At 31.6% G+C, this 20,310-nt stretch overlaps 1 protein-coding gene across 2 annotated transcripts in view; it reads right to left on the reverse strand.

Moving 5' to 3' along the window:
• Positions 1–20,310, reverse strand: part of PRKACB (protein kinase cAMP-activated catalytic subunit beta) — a 116,196-nt gene that overhangs the window by 30,073 nt on the left and 65,813 nt on the right. For both annotated transcript variants that reach the window (XM_028102449.2, XM_028102447.2), the window contains exons 2-3: positions 4,865–4,926; positions 2,609–2,737 (exon numbers count right to left, since the gene is read on the reverse strand). In XM_028102449.2, the coding sequence (XP_027958250.1) occupies positions 2,609–2,737; positions 4,865–4,926 (191 nt within the window). The remainder of the gene's footprint in view (positions 1–2,608; positions 2,738–4,864; positions 4,927–20,310) is intronic.

Consider the following 20,310-nt stretch of genomic DNA (forward strand, 5'->3'; position numbering starts at 1 on the left):
TAAAGGAAAAATTAACAAGAAGTATAGGCACAGAAATCAGACCAACCTAGTCAAATTCTTGGTTTATCTTACTAGCCTGTTTGATTTTGGAAAAACTACTTGAATAGAAAGACCATTGGCTTAAAAGGGAGATTAATGTCACACAAAGTTGTGAAGATTCACTGATACAGTAAATATAAAATTCCTAGCAATGCCTGACACATTGTATTGAATGAAGAAATGCGATTTCCTTAATTTCTGTACTGATTCCTTCCCGTTAATCCATACACCCTAAGATAGGAGAAGCCAAAGTTGAAAGGTTTGTGACTTCATTAACAGAAAAGAAGGTGATTATGGAGTGTTACTTTATTACTTATCTTTGTCAAATTCAAATAAATAAACTTGAAAAAATTCAAAATATAAAGTCTTTGTAATAGATTCAGAACACTGCCATAGCAGAAATGACTTAGGGTGGCAAATACTCTCTTGCCATGATTTATCTATGAGGTAACCTTCTCAGTAATTTACTTAACAAGTCACTGTCTTGTCAAGAAAAAAAAAAGGAATTAAAAACTTCTTCCCTAAATACTTTAAACATAAAAATGGCATATTGTGTAACCCTTTTAATATTTTATGACTAAAGCATAGTCTATTAATTCCTTAAGAAAGATAACAAAATATTAGGGGCTACCCAGACAATAACATTTTAAGGACAGGTTTAATAGAGAATATTTGATTCAAATCAAAATTTTGAAGCATTCTGTGTGCTACCAACACAAGTGTACAAGTCACTTACTCTCTCTGAGACCCAATGACCTCATCTAGAAAATCAGAGCAAGGACTAGTCGGTTTCTAAGAGCTCTGTGCTTAGATTGTACAAATTAGGGGTGTAGGGCTCAAGGATGAATTGAAGCTTGGACAGAATCCAGAGGGAGAATATGAAAACAAGACAAGGGGATAGTCCAGAGATTGAGATTAGCAGTCTTTAAAGAGTAGACAGGAAAAAATAATAGGAAAAGGCACCTAAAAAAGAAGAGCCTAGAAAGGCGAGCATAATTAGAAGAACAGGGGTTACAGAATTCTGGGGACAAGACAGTTTCAAGGGAGTGGTCAGCACAGTCAGAGGCTCTAAAATGTCATATAAGATGAGCAAAAAGAGCCCACTGGTTTTGTTGATTAGGCCACTGGATTGGTGACAGAGCCATTTCAGTGGAGTAGCAAGAGGTAGGAGATAAACAAGGAGACAGTTAACTTATTGTGGGTTAAATAATTAAGAGGAAGTGACTTAGTGGACAGAGTGATTAAACTATATTTTCAGGAAGCAAGTTAAAAAAGTTATATGAAAAAGGGCAGTATTAATTAAATGTGTGTATGGGTGTATTTAATTTTAGATGTAAGTCATTATTCTTTTCACGTTGGAGGTTAAATTTGTTTTTTATTTTAGAGCATTTTGGACTGGAACTTCAGACCAGTCTAATGCTGTGCTGTCCAACATGGTAGCTACTAGCTACATGTGGTTATTTAACACTTGAAATGTGGCTAACCTGAATGGAGATGTACTGTAAGTGTAATATATACATCAGATATTGAAGATTTAGTATGAGGAAAGTAAAATATCTCCATTTTTTGTTAATTACATGTTGAAATGATAATATTTTAGATATACTGGGCTAAATAAAATCTATTAAGATTGACTTCAACTATTTTTTTTTTACTTTTTAAACATGGCTACTAAAAAATTTAAAATTACTTATGTGGCTCACATTCTATTTCTATTGGACAGCATCAGTCTAGCCATTTGTACCCCTGACTACTAGCTCAATTACCGTTTACTCCACATCCAGCTCAGTACTGTTTACTGTTTACCCACATTTTCCTACATTCCAGTAAGCCAAAATGTTATTGTTGGGAACCTATTATCTAATATCAAGATTTACCCTTTTTCTTTCACATTTCCTTAATTGTACATGATTACCAGGAAAACGGAAGTTTAACAATTAAAGCATGAATAATTCAGACGTCCTGATTCATCAGATATGCCAATATGTGATAAAAACTTATAAACCGTTTTTTCTCAAAATGATTTAGTCTTTTTACTGAGATATAACTGACATCTAACTTTATATTTATAAGTTTGAGGCATACAATATCATCATTTGATATTTTTTATAGTATTAGTATTCCAACTTTTTTCTGGTTTAACTGACATTTTAAATTCAGCAAACTCAATCATGTTAAACAAAGGGCTTCTACTGTCAACCAAAACAAGTCATAAAATAAAATCACCAAGTTTTTGTTACCTCAATCTAAAGATCAAGTACAACTGATCTCTACATTTTCCACAAGGCAGAATGTAGTAGAGATGCCTGTTCTTTACATGTTGAATTCAGTATTTTGTTAGTAAACATACACATACCTATTATATAAATATATTGAAATAATAATGTATCCCCATATACTTAACTATTAACTACGTATCATATAGTTACAATAAATAAGGATGAAATTAAGTGCAACAATAAAATTATCTGAAGGTATCAATGGAAAGTCATTATATTGCATCTGTTTAATAATCTAGCTGATAAAACTGAAGTTTACCCTTCAGGTAGATAAAGACAAATACACTAACCTTCTGCTTATCTAAGATCTTCATGGCATAATACTGTTCAGTGGCTTTATGTTTCACCAACATGACTCTTCCAAATGAACCTGTTCCAAGGGTTTTTTTCCTTTCAAAATCCTCCAGCCCGGCATTATTCTACATATACATGAAAAATAAAACTTTAAAATTAGAAACTCTCATAAGACTATGGTAACTATAATAGATTTAGTTATATATAATCACAATACAAAAAGACTACTGAGATTGCAGGTTATTGGCTCTATTTTTCCCTTTGAATAAGAAATGAACTAATATTTGAAAAGAGAATTACATTGCAAAACAAAGCATAACAGTAGTGGGAGGAAATAAGAGCCTAAGCTGATGTATTAAAAGTTATAATGAATTCCAATATGAATTCCTATTATCAGACTTTTAATAAATAAGTTCCATATTTTAAGAATTACAAACTGACCAGCAGTATACTGACACAATCATGGAAGCCATACAGTCTCAGTATACTCACAAATTATATATATATATATTTTAGAGTCCTTTCACTAGGGTTACCTCTGAAGAAAGTGCTATCTTACTTCATTTCTATCTTTATACAAGCTTATAGGACTAGATAATAACAGCATGAAAGATCCAAATGGCTCTTTCTCTGATGTTATAATAACCTGGTATTACCTAAAACAGTAATAATAAGGAAAGAAGAGTTCCTCATTCCCACAAAGATAACCGAAAGTCAGAGTCTCAGAACAATAATCAGTCTCTTTTTCTCACTCAATAGATGCTTTGTTATGAGCAAACATCTTTGTTTGGCTTTGACCATAGCATAGAAGCAAAGAACTGGAGGCATCAATCTATTGAATTTGTTGCTGCCACAACAAAATGAAAATTACTGGGAAGAAATTACGTGCTAAGTAGTCACAAGTAGTAATTGCTGACCCATTTGTTTAATACGTTTCATTGCAAAGATCTTCATGAAAATCTTGGAAAAAAATATTTGCAAGGGTCAGTCTGTACAGTGTTATAGCTTGAGAAAAATGTGATGTGATTCTTGTGTAAGTAAGAAATCTGGACAGTTACTGCAGTTCACTGTCATTGGATTTAATCTCAATTACAAATCAAAGCTTGCCTTTGGAGACATAGCATAGTTTCTTGCTGAATCATTATAGAGAGAGCAAGCAGGTCTAAGTTATAAAACTTGTTTCATCAAATTTAATTTCAAATTTCTAATGATTTTAAATTGCTATGAGATTCTATATCAATGTAGAAAGAAAAAGCTCTTATAATTCTGATGGAATTATTTAATTTTATGGATTAATGCTTAATTTTTTGGTTTTAACAATACCATTTGAAATGTTTAATATAATTCCCAAGTACATAATGGAAACAGACTTACTAGACAACAGAACATCTCTTTTTGCTAGTTATTGCTTTTCATACAAATGTGCCATCTTCCTCACCTTCCTCAATGTTTCATGTAAGATAATGTCTAACTTTTTATGACTGCTAGAGTAACTATGTTTTAAAGTACAGGTCTGCTTTTAATTTTAGTATCCTTATAAAAAATGGTGGTATGATGGTATCTTTATAAAAAATAATATTTAGAATTAAATATTTTTTAGTGAAAAAGATATTTGAAATAAAAATTTTTGTGGTAGGAAAATAGATGTTCAAAATTGAATCTAGTATTAAAGTTCATTAATTATTTATAACTTCAAAAAGAAATTTTTTGGCAAACATAAATGGCTCTTTTTATACACAGTTTTTAGGTCTCAGTTACAATTTAAAGTACTTAAGTTATGTAGAATTTACCTCATCCAATGTTTATGAAAAAGGATCCCTGTGTACTTGGTATGTTGCCAATAGCCATGTATTTGTGATTAAGAATTTGAAACTGCACAATAGTATCCCTATTGTTGTAATTAATAAAAATAACAAATATGCTATCAAAGGCACAAATCAAAATTATTATACATTAAAAATATCAAGAGTTTGTAGCAGCTTATAATTAGTATCAAAATTTACATAATCACATATTATAATGGAAATTAGGTTCTTCTCCAATTTACGTATACATAAAATTATTTGTTAGCAAATCAAAACATAATATTATAATATTATGGCAAAATTTCCTATGTTAAGCTTACTTTTTAAAATGCACCTTGAAAGTTTAATGCTATTTTACAGTGTTTAAAGTAGTAAATTACCTGGGCAAGAATTATGATTTTATATAATAGGACTTTTAAATTATAGAAAATTTTAAATATTCCTTACCGGAGCAGGATTTTCCCATTTTTTAAGAAAGTCTTCTTTGGCTTTGGCTAGAAACTCTTTCACTGAAAATATAATTAAAACAAAAACAACAAAAACAAATTTTGTCTTGTAAGAATATTTATATTATGTGTAAATATACTTTAAAAACACAGACTTATGTCAACTATTGTTACCATGAAACATGTATTCATAACCATGATAAACTAGAGGACTATTTACTTCCTCTAAACAAGAAGCAAATATTTTTTTTTTAATTTCTAAGACTCTCTAAAACTCTTCTATACGGAGATCACTTTCATAATTTCAAATCTAATAATAAAAATGCCATTCCTGAAAACATACTTGAAAGTAATGTAAAGAAGTTAGAAATCAATCTAGAAGAAAATATTGATTGTAAATAAGCCAGCAGTGGTATTAACAAAGCTGTTAAATATAAGAACTGAAGATATCTGGAGAATGTGAACTTGATGATTTGTAGAATTTCAAATATAACTGATTTTGATAAAAGGCTGTTTTCAGGTATAAGGATTTATGTTATTAGATTTGTGTTTTCTCTACCGATGGTAGAGAGAAAAGGAAAAAATACAGGCTATACTTAAAGGATACCCACAAAGACTTAAAAATAAAACAGAACAAAACACCAAAAACAAAACACCCAAACAGCTTTAAAAATCTTATTCTAAATCTGGAGCAAAGCCAAATGACTAAATGCCTGAATGCCTAATTTAAAATGTGCAGGAAAGTAAAGCATTCAAAACCAAATGTTTATCTAGTGATCAATAACAGCTACATTATCAAACTGTGGTTTGAAGTTTTAAGATTTGTTAAATGATGAATCATTTAAAAGGTTTCCTCTTTTTCATTTTCTTTCCACAAAGTTGCCATAATGACTTCTGTTTACAGAATGACTTCAGGAGTTTAAAAACAAATAGGAAAAAGATTCCAGAGATAAGACTATTAACAAAATGCATTCTTGTTCCTATAGTCAGGTATGAGAGCAAAACCTGGCAATTCAAGAAGTATTTATTTTAGTATTTCTTTTTGTTTGGAAGTTCCCGATATTTCTCTGATACCTAAATCTATAAATAAAGAAGACGACAGAATTTAAATAGTGTTGAAATAGTAAAAAGCTAGGCAAAATGAACTTAGAGTGGGACACTGGCATTTATTTCAGAAATACTAAGAGTGATGATAATGATGAAGAAGAAAAGACAAAGCTAATAGTGGAAGTGAGGGGCTCACAAATTCTTTGATAAGATCATCTAATGATGTAGTGGTATTAAAGTGAGGCATTTTAAGATATACATTATTATTTCCTCCTTTACCTTTGTAAAGTACCTTTGCCAAAACACTGTTGCTAACCAAAAAAGGCTGTTGGCATTCTAAATGTTTTGAGATTTCAAAATGGTGATGATAAGCAACAGGAGCAGACATTAGTTTTTAAGTAACACTGGAGTGTTCGTTTCTGAAGACATTATTTTACTACTTCATATAAACTGTCACTTGTATTTTGCTGTAAAACACTCTCAAAATACCTATTTTAGAAAATTTGAGAAAAATAATTTTTAAAATTAGAATCTTCCCATTGTATGAAAATCTCAACCACCAAAACAATGAATCAAATAATTGCACCTAATTATGCAAATATGATCTAATTCTTCCTGGGGGTGGATTTGGGGGTGGAAAAGTCTTACATTTTGAGTTTAGGATGGTTCAAGTCATCCTACTTCTAAAATTTAATGTACTAGTTATAACTGAAGAAGAGTGGTTTTAGAAGATTGTATTGTATTTTATTTATTTTTCTTGTGGAGCAGACATATTTGCAATGGCATTGACTTAGAGATGACAGCTAAAATAAATTAAAAACATAATTTCCTGTTAAATGCAACTGTGGCTTTTAAGAAACAACTTGTGATTCTCAAAATATACATCTCATTTCTTTTGAAAAATATTTTTGGTTATCTTCTATTTATAGAACTTGCACATCAAGTTGTGGTATAAACTTTCCAGATGCCTGCATGAGTATAGATAATTTGGAGACGAGGAAGAGAATCAGGCAAAGAAAAACAAAAAAACAAAAAACATTCCTAACATCCTGTTTCAGCTTCTCCTGTCACTTCCTGCTAAGTGGATCTGGAGTTAAGAAAAAAGTAACTGGTCAAAGGAAGGACTGGTAGTATTTGCCAAGGATGGTACACTGAAAGCAAATTTCCTTCTCCCTGCTTGATGTTTGAGCTAGAGGAAAAATTTCAGGTACTACTTAATTTCATTCACTAATAGGATATTCAGGAAATTCTCTGTACTCGTCAATATTCCAAGTTCACTGCTAAGTAACATTATAGAAAGTAACAGTTCTCAAAAAGGTCTTACAGGAAAATTATCAGAAAAGGATAGGAATCAAAGATATTAAATTTTGTGAATTATTTCAACAAATAAAGAGATTCCCTTTTAGAGTAAGGATAAGTATTAATTATAATGTCATTAAATAGTTCCATGAATTAAACTCTACTCCTGAACACTTTTTGTCACATAAGTATATATACATACATAAAATCTCTAGTTCATATGTGCACTGTTTAGATGCAAAGATGAACACAGTTAATTCTATAAAAATACAAGTTAACCAAAATATACAGCTTACAAATATAAACACATATGCTGGGTTATGAATAACTAAAACAATAGCAAGCAATCTAGAACCACGTGTATTCGCTTTGGTTTTTACTATTTTTAGACAGTGGTGAATTTCACTTTCTAAATGTTTTTCTCTGGTTTTTTAAAAAACTTATATCCACTGACATAAGGTGTTGGCAGCTAATTAACAAAATAACTGGTAGGAGAGAGAGCCAAATTCAAATACTGCAGCACATTCAATCCAGAGTTCCCTATAAAGCATGTACTTGAAGTTCTCAAATTTTTTGGTTTTCTTGTATCCTAAAATGTATGCAATATCTATATTTAACCATTTTAAACCACTGTGATATCCTGGAACAGTCCTAAGTTTTGGAGTTTGGCATATCTGAGTTAGAAAATATTGACTTTAATACTTCTTAGCTACATGATTATGGGTAACTACCTAATGGTGATTAGTAACTCTCCTTACGAAAAGATCTCAATGAAGAATTTTTCTGCAAATATATTTTGTTCTGTACTGGTCAATAATGTACTACAAAAAATGAAAAGGACATACCAAAAATAAATCAATTTCTTTCTAGGAGTATAGATTTCAATTATATATTGTTTCCAAATAAATTTATTTTCTTTTCCATCTGTATCATTTAAAGATATCACATTGCATTCAAAAGAAATGAGCATACCAAAGAAATCTATTCCTACAAATAGGACTGAATGTTTACCCAACCTCATGAGATAAAGAACAAAGTGACAATTTTTATGTGTTTCCAAAAGTACATTAAAAACTTAATTCTTACCGCCCTCAAAATATTTTTGAATATATTTATACACAGGACACAGCTTAAAAATTAGATTACAAAGTTCATTTTAAACATTAGGAAAATTAATTAAAAAGTCAAGTATGGCATATCTTTATTCCATCTTATGCAGATAATCCTACAATGAATAATAATGTTTCACTAATTACATTTAGTAAATGTATTTATTAGGCACTTTGGAATTCTGTGTTAAATATACTTACTGCGTATTATAAAAAGAGCATATTATTATAGGATGTCACTATCCAATGCTTAAAAGAGGTTGTCACTGATAGTTTGTAAGAAGAATTTAGAAATCTATTACTATACAGATTACAACTACTCTGATGTTAAGTTCTCCAATTTCTTTGTAATGAGATAAATGTCACCTCCCTTTTTAACACATCTTTTACAATAAAAACACAACTTTATTAAACTTTTATTTAATGGATGTCAGAAAAAGCAAAGAGAAACAATCAGAAAACAGAACAAAACAGACTATAAACTTTCTAGGGTAAATACCCAATTAAAATATTAGCTGTTTTGTTCCAAATTTACACTACATTTTCTTTAAAAAACCATTCATTAACCTGGGTTATCTAATTTAAGTGGTGTGCATTAATCTGCCTTCTGCTACCCTGTGCAACTCCCACTACTTTACAGTGTTATATTCGTTGTTTCTAAAATATCACATAAGAAACTGCAATATAAATCATTTCTATAGATCAACTCAACATAAAACTAACCACTTCCTCTATCAACTAAAATATTTTATTAACTCTGTATATTTTATAAAATATAACATGAGGAGCATAACAACTTGCAAACAACCAAATAGAAAGTTTAAAGGTAACATGTTTTATTAAAAGTAGTTGCCTACCAGATACTTCTGAAGAGGAGCAAGCTTGTATCCAAAAAAAATAAATTAAACAGTGATTAAAAAACACTCACACACACACACAAAAAACCATATTAGCATGATGTCACCTATACACATTTTCTCAGAATATTATGTACACAAATAAAACATTAATATGGAAACTCAATTTTTTGACATATTCAAAGAGGGCTTTTTAAAATTAAATGGTTAAGAAATAAAATCAGTAATCTTTGGTGTCAAAATCAATACCATTCTAATTCTCCTTAACTAACAAAAACTTAACTCTTATAGCAATAGTGCTAATAAAGTTAAGTAGTATATACTGAAATATACATCCAGTAACTACTGCAATGCCATCACTGGACTTCTATTATTTATTCAAAACTCCACTGTAGGAACAACATTATTAATTGTAACACTTTGTAACTCCCTTTTGAAAGACATTAGTGTCTTTCAGGCATTTACTTCCTTGGTGCTAATTTAACAATCTTTCAACAACATTTATTGAGCACTGTTTAGTGGTGCCAGAAACTGAGCTAGAAGTGTAGAGGTAAGAAGCTGCCCAGTCAGGAGAGCAACTATTTGCCATGGTGATGCTTTTCAATGTGTAGAAAGGAATGGGAGTAAACTGAGTTACTCACAACTGCTAGCCTCTATTTCTTTTGGGAAACAGGAAGCAAGATCATTTGCTAAAGAAGAGGGGGGGCCAGAGAGAGTAAGCATTTAAAGGTTGGGGTTTGAGGCCTGGGGATTTAAATCTTGATGGCTATCTATGTAGGGAATAAGGAAGAGGGCTATTCCTCTAAAAATTTCCCATTAGGAAAAGAGAAAGTATTAAGTACTATGAACAATGGTATGTTTCTTAATATTTTTTGTAATGATAGTTTAAAAATTTTCTTACTGAACAGATTCATGGGCCTCCTGATCTCTCTGCAATTAAATTATTTTTATCTCTCTTAATGAAAGGATTAGTCTATTTAAGAGTTATTTCGTGTATATCAGAAAGTGCAAAACAGGATGGAAACTGAGGTTAATTACCTGTGAAAATACCAAGTTCTATCAACAAATAACAGAATAGTACAATCCCTTCCAAAACCTCTGGAAAGTGTAAATCTAGTTGAGTGTAATAGTCTGTCTTCTGCCACTCCTATTTCAAACACCCACCTCTTTGGAGCTCTTTAATTGTTATTTCTAAGAATAACCCCCCCACACACATACACTGTACTACAAATATTTTCAGTAACTAAATATAAAACATTCTAGTTGCCACAAAATACCTAATAAATCCAATTTATAGCAACAAAGCAACAGAATTATTCTGTAAAAAATGGTTTCCTACCAGATGCTTCTGATGATTTGCGTGCTTGGTCAAAAAGAATAAATAAGTTAAACAGATTAAATAACACATAAAATAACATAACCACAAGAAGTAACCCATTCGTATATGTTCATTAGGATATTTACACATAGAAAAAGAATGAAAAATACTTGGGCATACGTAGTCAAAAGTGTTTTATCTAAGGATTACAACACATTCTCTGGACATATATTTTTTTAACCAACTAAACCCTATTCTGGAAATCTGTTAATGAAATATATTCTATCCCTTTAATGTGAAGACCAGTTGTGTTCACTTTACTGAAGGGACACTTTATTTGCTTCACCATATTCAAGCATGTTCACTCAGAGCAAATTCACTGGAATCTTAAAAATGATAGTGAGTATAAAAAACAAATTTAATTACTGCAATTATATTTGTGCATTTCAGTGGGTGGGCCCATGCCTACTTTTGTTTACTAAGATATCATTTAGTCATGCATAAAGTCACACATGAATGGGTGTTTAGAAATTTAATAGGCAATGAAAACTTTCCACTTGCAATATCTATTTTACTCTTCTTTCTTTTTCTTATGTTTTTTAATTGGTTAATTCTTTATCAAGTCTTGGTTACAAGTGAACAGTATAATTGACTTTCACTAAACTGTTAAAAAATAATTTTTGTGAAACATATACATTTGAATGATAAAATTATTGAAACACATTAATTTATTTAACTAGCTTCTACATGGAGAAATGGATACACCATGAATCCACATAGTGCACCCATTCACAACTAATGACATGTCCATGCTTTCTCTCCCAACTTGCTCTTGATTTAGGGATGTTGTGGATTTTCAAGGCCATCCAAGTCATGTTTGTTTGAAGATGTTCCCTGTAGGATTTTGTAAAACTTTAAATTTATAGCAATAAATAACCCAATCAATCTTTGAAGTATTCTTTGAAATGTACTTGACTTCCTTAATTGCTCACTGAGACTTTTTCTTAGAGAAATATTATATCATCAAAATCAAAAGATTTTCCTTTTAGTTCTGAATTCAAATATTCTGTCTTGCTACCAGACAGCATAGAGCTAGGAGTGGATCCCTGGATGATAGAGTATGCACATTTTCAACTTTACTAGATAGTAATAAGTGCCTCAATAAATGTTGTGCCAGTTTATTTTGGCACCATATCTTTGATGATCCATATCCTCAATAAAATGTGTTACTAACATAATGGTATGAAATCATATTTTATTGTTAAAGATTAGGTAAATATCTCTCAGTAAAATTTTATAACTTTTTCCCTTACCAGTCTTATTATACTTTTATTAAATATAGTCATAGGTTCTTCAGGGTTTGGGTTGCTATTGTAAAAGGGAGAATTTGTTTATTGCTGATGTATGGTTAATGTTTATATACTGATCTTACTGTATCTAGCAAACTCTCTGATTAATTCTAAAATAACATTGGTAGAGTCTCTTGAATTCTCTATGCAGAGAATCACCTATCATCTGTGAATAATGACAATTTTGTTCCGTCCATTTTTTTATTGTCTTATTGTGCAGGTTATGACTAATAATTCAATACTTTACAGAAACAGACAATGAGCATCCTTTTCCTGTTCCTAAATTCAGAGTAAATGTTTCTAATTATTTTCTTTTCCCATACTTTACTTGTAAAGCTATACTTGACTCAATAAATAAAAAGTTTCTCCTCTTTTTCAATTCTTTGAAAGATTTTTGTACAAGACTGAAATTTTTGTTCTTTGAATACGTCCTAGAACTTGGTTATAAAACTGCTCAGTCTTAATTTTGTCAAGTTTTGAATAAAGATTTTAATTATGATTAGTTCTCATCATTCTTTTAAAAGTCTTTTCCATGAACTAACCTTTGGTGTTAATGGATTTTAATTTTCTATTTTACTGAGTTTTGCTCATGTCTTCATTAGTTTTTTTGTTTTTTGCATTAACCACGCTGTGCTTTCTCTAACTTAATTACTTGAATACTTACATCATTATTATTTAATGTCTTTCTCCTTTCCTGATGTAAGCATTTAAAACTCTGTCTCTAAATCCACTTTAGCTGCACCCTGTAAGTTTTATACATAGCGGAATTTTAATTTTATGAGTTTATTCTTGACCTGTGAGTTATTTGAATTTTTTAAATCCCTAAATGTAATATTTGTGTGTTTGTTAATCTGTTTAATTAGTCCTTTTTACTGATTAAACTTAATTGCTTTGTGGTCAGAGATCATGGCCCACATCTCAATTCTTTAAAATATTTTGAATATGCTGGAGTCCCGGGATCAAGTCCCACATCGGACTCTCTGCTCAGCAGGGAGTCTGCTTCTCCCTCTGACCCTCTTCCTTCTCGTGCTCTCTATCTCTCATTCTCTCTCTCTCAAATAAATAAATCTTTAAAATATTTTGAATATGTTTAGTTGTATAATCAGTTTTGTAAGTGTTCTATATATTTCTGTGTATCCTCCAATTACTAGGTGAGAATTCTCTATAAATATCCATAAACATTATATATTTACAATTTCTTCTCCTAAATGGGTCAATTTTGTTTTCTATGTTTTGAGGTTCTCTTAGAGATGCATAGTCTTTTTTCTCTAATTTTATATTTCTTTTTTATGTGAATATTAATTTTAAATGGTAGTCTGTGACTACCATTCTACTCTCTGACATTCTTGGAAGGGTGTAATCCTGTTGTATCTGCTGAATACTGTTTGTAGTGTAGTGTGTGTGTACCTATTTTGATTTTGGATTGTGAATGTAAAGTTCAGTTGGGCTTTATCTGTGAGAAACCTGCAGGGCTTGACTTGAGGATATATTTTGCATTAGCTTCTTCCTGGCATCCAGCGGATGTTACTAGCCTGGGACTGTTACAATAATGTATTTTATTTTATTGGTGATTCTTAGACTACATAATTAATATAGATTAAAACATGAAATTTACTGGAGAAGCAGCTGATTACAAACTTTCGGGAGAGGCATCCCACACACATGCACATATATACTCCTCCCATGTCCCCAGGAATCTAAGCCAAGAAATACAAGCTTCCTTATTTTCTCCCTGTGTCAGTGGAGAGGCTTTATTTTCTAATCTATGCTTTTGCTGAGGTTATAATCCTTTGAGGATCCTGGTTTTATGTAGGAGTCTAGGAAATCCCAAGATGCATGGATCAAATAAGTTGTCTTCTATCTCTGTGAGGCCATTTAAAATGAAAGCCCTTTGGCTCTTTCCACTTTTTCATGTGTCTGTTGGCCATTGAGAAACAAACTGAGGGTTCTAGACAGGAGGGGGGTGGGAGGATGGGCTAGCCTGGTGATGGGTATTAAAGAGGGCACATTCTGCATGGAGCACTGGGTGTTATACACAAACAATGAATCATGGAACACTACATCAAAAACTGATGATGTAATGTATGGTGATTAACATAACAAAAAATTAAATATATATATATAAATTAAATGCAAAAAAAATGAAAGCCCTTTGGTTAGACAAGATAGGAAAATCTCAGGGTAGTCAAAGTATGCTCCCCCTTACAACTATGGCTTCCATTTACCACTTCACTTTTTGTACACTGAGGATTTCCATTATATTCTTGTGAGTTCAGGTATTCATTTAAAGGGATGCTTGATATATTTTATTTAGCATTTCTAGATGCTGTTGTATCACCATTAATTTTTGCTCTAGAAAGCTTTTCAAATTAATCTAAAATGTTTGGATTTTTTTCTTTGTAAGACAAGCTTTGAATTAAGTTATAAGATGCAAAGATAGCTTGACGTTTGTATAATTTTTTATCTTTGAAATTAAAAACTTCTATCAAGATATATTTAGGTGTTGGTGTTTGTATTAATCTTTGTCAAAACACAATGAGCTCATTGAATCTATAGATTCAGGCTTTTTTCCAACTAAGAAGTTTCGCTGAATTATATTTTTTATTATTGTTCCTATTTTATTGGTCATTATCTGTTCTGAAGGAATGCTATTCATTCCATTTGTAGAGTTTCTTACTCTAACACACTTTTTACCTCATAATTTTTATCCTGTCTATGCCCCCTAGATTCTGGTAGGTTTTATCAAGCTAGTTCTCCACATCATTTACTTTCCTACAGTGATTATTTTGCTCTTTATTGCTTCTAATGCAGCTTTATGTTCTGCAAATGCCAGGATCATGTTCTTATAACCATCCCTTATCACAATTTCTTTTCTATTCCTGCCTGGCAGCCAGCTCTCTTCTCATCCTACTCTCCTGTTTTGTTTTTTTTAATCTTATCTTTCAAGTGAACACAGATTCATGTTCACTTGGAATTTTTAAGAATTCAACACAGATACTATTTATAATTTCTTATTTTTAAACTCTCCCCAACATATTTTCTAAATATAAGTTCACTCTTTTCCTCTTGAAGTCTGTGATTTATCCTTTAAGGATGCATAATCTCATTCATAGGATCCATGTTGTTGCTCTTCTTGTTTATCCATTTATAAACAATGAGAAGCCTTTCAAAACTTTACAAACGCCCCCAAATAAGATGGATCTCAGATCTTTTAATTGGTACATATTTATATTTTCACTTAAATAATTCAGGGACTTTCAGAAATGGGAATGGAGGCAGGACTGTAGGGTTTCTTGCTGATGGTAATACCCACCACATCAGGGAAGAGCCCTGTTATATCTGGAAGTAGAAAAGCCACATTTTCAACTTGGAATAGCTTAGCAAATTCTTGGCTGTCCCATAAGTGTTTTAAAATGAGTGTTGGATCTTCTACTCATCTCCCCCAAAGCCTTTCTTATAAGCTTCATCCATCCCTCCAAGTTAGTGAGGGTGAAACTATTGTTTATTAATTTTCCATAAAGGCAAGCTACTCAAAGTAAAACTGTTAGTTAGACTTTGGTGTATGATCTTCAATCTAATACTGTATATTTCTGGGCAAGTACAGTTTCTTAATTCCAAAACTGAGAATTGATAAACTGTTTTTCCAGTTTTGTGTTCTTATATTTTTAATCTAGAAAATAAAGACCTAGAAAGGGGAGTTAAGTAAATGCTTGTGCTCAAGTCTGTAACTTTCCTGTCATTCATAGCAGGTTAAGCTTCTTCTTCAGAGATTTGCCCTCCACTGCAGCTAGGCCAATAAGAGTTCTCTTCTGGGATTTTGAAATAAGGGTGCTAGTTTTGTCCTGATAAGCATAGGAATCAAAACTAAAACACATGACTGATATTTTTCATTGATAATGTAAGAAAAGCACTCAAATATGGGTAATTTTTAGTCGTTCATTTATTCTACAAGAATTTATGAATTCATTACTACATCTGGTGCACTGGGATAGCTACTGGAAACACAAAGATTAACTCAGCACTATCCTGGATTTAAGGAGTTCAAAGTTTGGAGACTGGAAACTGACATTCCAATATATAATCTCAGTATAATATAAACAATTTAACAAGTTTATAAGTTTATAGTTTATAAGTTTATATGTCTGTTTTGGGAGTACAGGGGAATCACCTAACTCTATAAAGTCAATGATGAAGGCACTGAAAAGCATAGCTGGTTTTCATAATTTTTATGATATAAGATATAAATATGAAAAGGTAGCAAGGAATAATATGTAGTATAGTATGGCCAGATCAGAATTTTATGAGAAAGATGCAGATAAATAAAGCCAAAAAGGTAGGTCATTGATCTTACATACTTTAAGGAATTTAACCTTTACCTTAGAGACAATAAGGAATAACTGAAAGTTTTCTTGTTCGGTTATGAAATGGGCATACTGGCACTTAAAAAATGGGAGCATGTTAAATGAATGGTCTAGAGGGATATAAAACTGGAAGCTTAGAGGCTGGTGAAGCAATTACTAGAACAGGACTGAGGATATATGGAATGCCTAATCTTTAGCATTCCCAGGGTTAATATGACTAGAGAAAATTGAGTGATTTCTGAGGCATTTCTGATACAGAATCAATAAAAATTAATGACTGAGTGCCTGCCTGGGGTGGGGTTAAAAACAAGTTAGGAATTACTATAAGGTTTCTGTTTTAAATTCCTACATGGGCACTGGGATCATTAACAGAAATCAGAATCAATGAAAAAGGAGTAGATTTGGGATGGAAAGAGAAAATTCACATTTGAGCTGAATGTTCAGGTAACAACTGAAGATGTGGGCATGGATGAGATCATTCGGAGAGAATACAGCATTAAGAGAGGGCCAAAGATAGATTCTCAGAGAAACCTAACACTTAATAGGCAGGAAGGAGAAAAAGAGTAGCTTTTTAACTAGAAAAATACCACATGCATATAAATACCACATGTACAGCTATAAACTCAGATAAAAAGGACTAGCATTTGTTTATTTTTATAAATAAAATGACACTTCATTTGTGATTTCCCACATTTTGAAATGGCTAAGGTTTGTAACCATTCTGACAGGAGTAAAATTAGTTGAAATTGGACAATACTGAAAAAGTCAGAATGTCTAATTGTGATTACTAAGATTCCTGTGGTAGAAAGGGCTATAAGGACAAGCCAATATGATCAAGTATATCAAATATTATCTGAATAATCCATACATTCTTCAAAGAGAAATAAAGCAATAGAAAAGCAGCAACAATTTTCTCCAGCTAAATCCAATACATCCAACTGTAAAACCTCTAGAACACCACAGTGGTTACCTAAAAATTCTGTTTTAAATCAAACTTTCAAAGAGAAAACACTCATTGGCCAGAGTCAAAGAAATCTAATATTTTAAGTATGGTAACCAGGTATATTCAACTTTGATATCCATAGAAATCCTAAGGAATGTTAACATGTTGATTTTGTAGTATTAGCCCAAATTTAAAACACTAGATCAGAAGGATCTATCTACTAATAGGAAAATAACAATAACAATTCTTAGTATCTTGCATATAAAAATGTCCTTTAATGTCTAATATCATTTTATAAACAAAACCTAACAGTGTTGAAGAGGCTTATGGTATATGGCAACAGAATAAAAAAAATATTTATTGGCAGTAATGAGGTGATCTCCAATTATGGAAGAAAAGGTACATCTATTTTGAATTCTATCATTATCATTATATAGCAAAAATCCAACTCTCTCAGGTTCTGAATTCCAATTCCAAATCCTTTAAGTGTAAATTATAGATTGTTACACATTATAAGAAAAACAATATAACACTTCTCCTAAAAATGTATCAGATTCAAAGGTTAACTTATAAACATCCTCCTTTTTAGTTAAGCAAAAAAGATGCTAATGAATTATGCTCTAAGCAAATATTTCTCACTCTAACAACAGGATATCTATTTTTAGCCACAGGTTTGGCTTAAAGTGAACAGCTTTTACCCTATGATAAACTGCAGCATATACTGTAGGATATTTTCTCAAAAAACATTTTTGGAAATGTTTAAAAAAAAAAAGTCATATTATAAAAAAGGAAACTAATCACAAAAGTACTTATTCTAACAAATTATTCCCCTAAAACAGTACCTCTGAAAAATTTTAACAAAGCTTCCAAAACCAAAATGTACATATTTATTTCATCATTAAATCTTTATTTCTCAATGAACTCTAGTTAAAAGCAACCAACACAATTAATCCACAAAATTCTGGCAGCATCTTATTTGAGATTAATATTTTGAAAATATCAAAAAGAAGCTAACAAAAATTAATATTAGAATGACAAGCCAATAAATGGGAAGTTTAATTATCTTCAGGATCAGATACTAAAAAGAAATTCCTCTCTTATCATGGTGGGTCTTTAAAATACTAATTTGTAACACAGTATCAACAGTATTTAATGAATACAATAAATCAAACCATAAAGAGAATTAGAAACTGATTACTGATATTGACTATTAATAGTGGTTTTACTTGTTCACAGTTCTCAATGGATTTTAAAAGCAAATTACTATAATGCCAAAATGCAAAAGCATCAACAGAAAATGTAATTCAGTATAGCTCTGGCTTTACAATTTCCCCTTTAGAAAATATTTTTTCCTCTTAAGGTTAAATATTTTTTAAAAACATATAGCTGCAGAGGCTCAGAGAGCATACTTACCACTCATGATGAAAACCAACCTTTCCAAAACATATTGCTCAAAACAACAATCCAACAGCAAAGGGAGTTATGCTAATCTCTAGAGGTAGACGAACTGATGGTGTAAACACATACACTGGAACATGCAGCACACAGAAAATGAAAATAGCTTTCTTTTGTTTAAAAAAGAAAAACCCCTAGAAGCAAAGCATAACTGCCCAGCATGAGATATCACTAGTAAACATCAGATTAATGCCAAAGATGTGTATAACTATATTTAATTTCTTTCAAGCTGGTTATCGTAGCCTCCTTCATATACCACTAGAACAACTCAAAATGGCAGGGAGAAAATGTTCAAACCAGGATGTATAAGATGTTCTCAATTATATCAGCATGAGTTGTTACCACGGCAACATTAGACCAGAATTATCGGTTCACTTGTAACCAAGGAGTAGCTTTTCTAAAGCTTTAATCAAGCAAGACAAATAAAATATCTTTTTATTTTAGAGCCACATGATTTAAAAATTACCACGTTTCTTAAATTTAAGCACTTATCTACCCTTTTTACATCTTTCAAAGATATAAAAAAATTGCTGTTTTCTTCAAATACTCACACAATCCCATGTTGAACCTGGCAAGGAACAGACAGCAGAATGATTGCACCTAAACGTCTTTCAATTACACCAGCTCTTACTGCTAGCTGTGGACCTCACTGATATTAAAATGCTGTGTGCTGTTGCTAGTGACTATTGGCGATGAATCTTATTGCCCAGATCGCTGATAGCTTTCATTTTTCATGAGCCAGAAAGCTATACTGCAGCACAAATGTTAACCATTTAAACATTCTGTATTATGGAAGAAACAAAATACAACACTATATATTTCTTCATTTATAAAGCAGACTCATAAAATAATTTATTTATAAACTTCCATTAAATTCAGCATTACAAAGAGCGTCAGATGCCACTTATGTGGTTTTCAAAAGAGAATAATATACATAAAGTTACTGGAGATTATTGTTGAAATGTAAAATTCCTTACATCAAAAAGGATGAAGATGACATATTGTGTAGCAAGGTAGGCAGACTGGATAACATGGGGAACAGACTATTTTGATCCCCAGAGACCAAATTTTATACCAAAATGGTACAAAGGATCGATAGAATAGTACCTAGTTAACTTTGGAACTTCAGCGGGTGAACTTGCTATTTTGAAAGTTGCCAGGTGAGATAGGACTTCTGGTGATGGGGGAATGAGTTGAGTCAGCAAATCTTTTCTCTGAGAAACAACTATGAAGCTGAACAAAATTGTCAAAAACAACAATTTGATAGTTCTGGAAATCTAGCAAACACAAACAATAAATTGCAAAGCATGTATTCATGAAATACTGCTAAACTTTGTACAAGAACAGTGGGAGTCTGTGGTGGTCTTGCTTGGTGCTGCTCCTTTTCCCTCAACAGCTCAGTCAGTGCAGTAATTCTATCAGGTGGGGCTGGCCATGACTGCCAGAGAGGGCTGATGTGATATACAGAGGAGGCCAAAAAATAAATAAAAAAATAAAATAAATGAAAAATATCCCATACATGATGTTGTCAATAAAAAAAGCAAACTATAGGAAATGAATAGGGAGAGTGTCCAGCTTTGCTAGAGTAAAGTTGTGGCCTTTGGTAGGGGTGAGCAGCAGACTAGTAGTCCAGCAAGAAATTTAACACAGAAAATGGAAATGAGAGAGTCAAAGTGGACCTAAATAAGCTCTTCACATATCCCTGGCTA

This window comes from Eumetopias jubatus, unplaced genomic scaffold (genome assembly GCF_037043125.1).
Source record: "Eumetopias jubatus isolate StellerSeaLion01/CBP00866 unplaced genomic scaffold, mEumJub1_p1.0 scaffold_4, whole genome shotgun sequence".
Taxonomy (NCBI): Eukaryota; Metazoa; Chordata; class Mammalia; order Carnivora; family Otariidae; genus Eumetopias; species Eumetopias jubatus.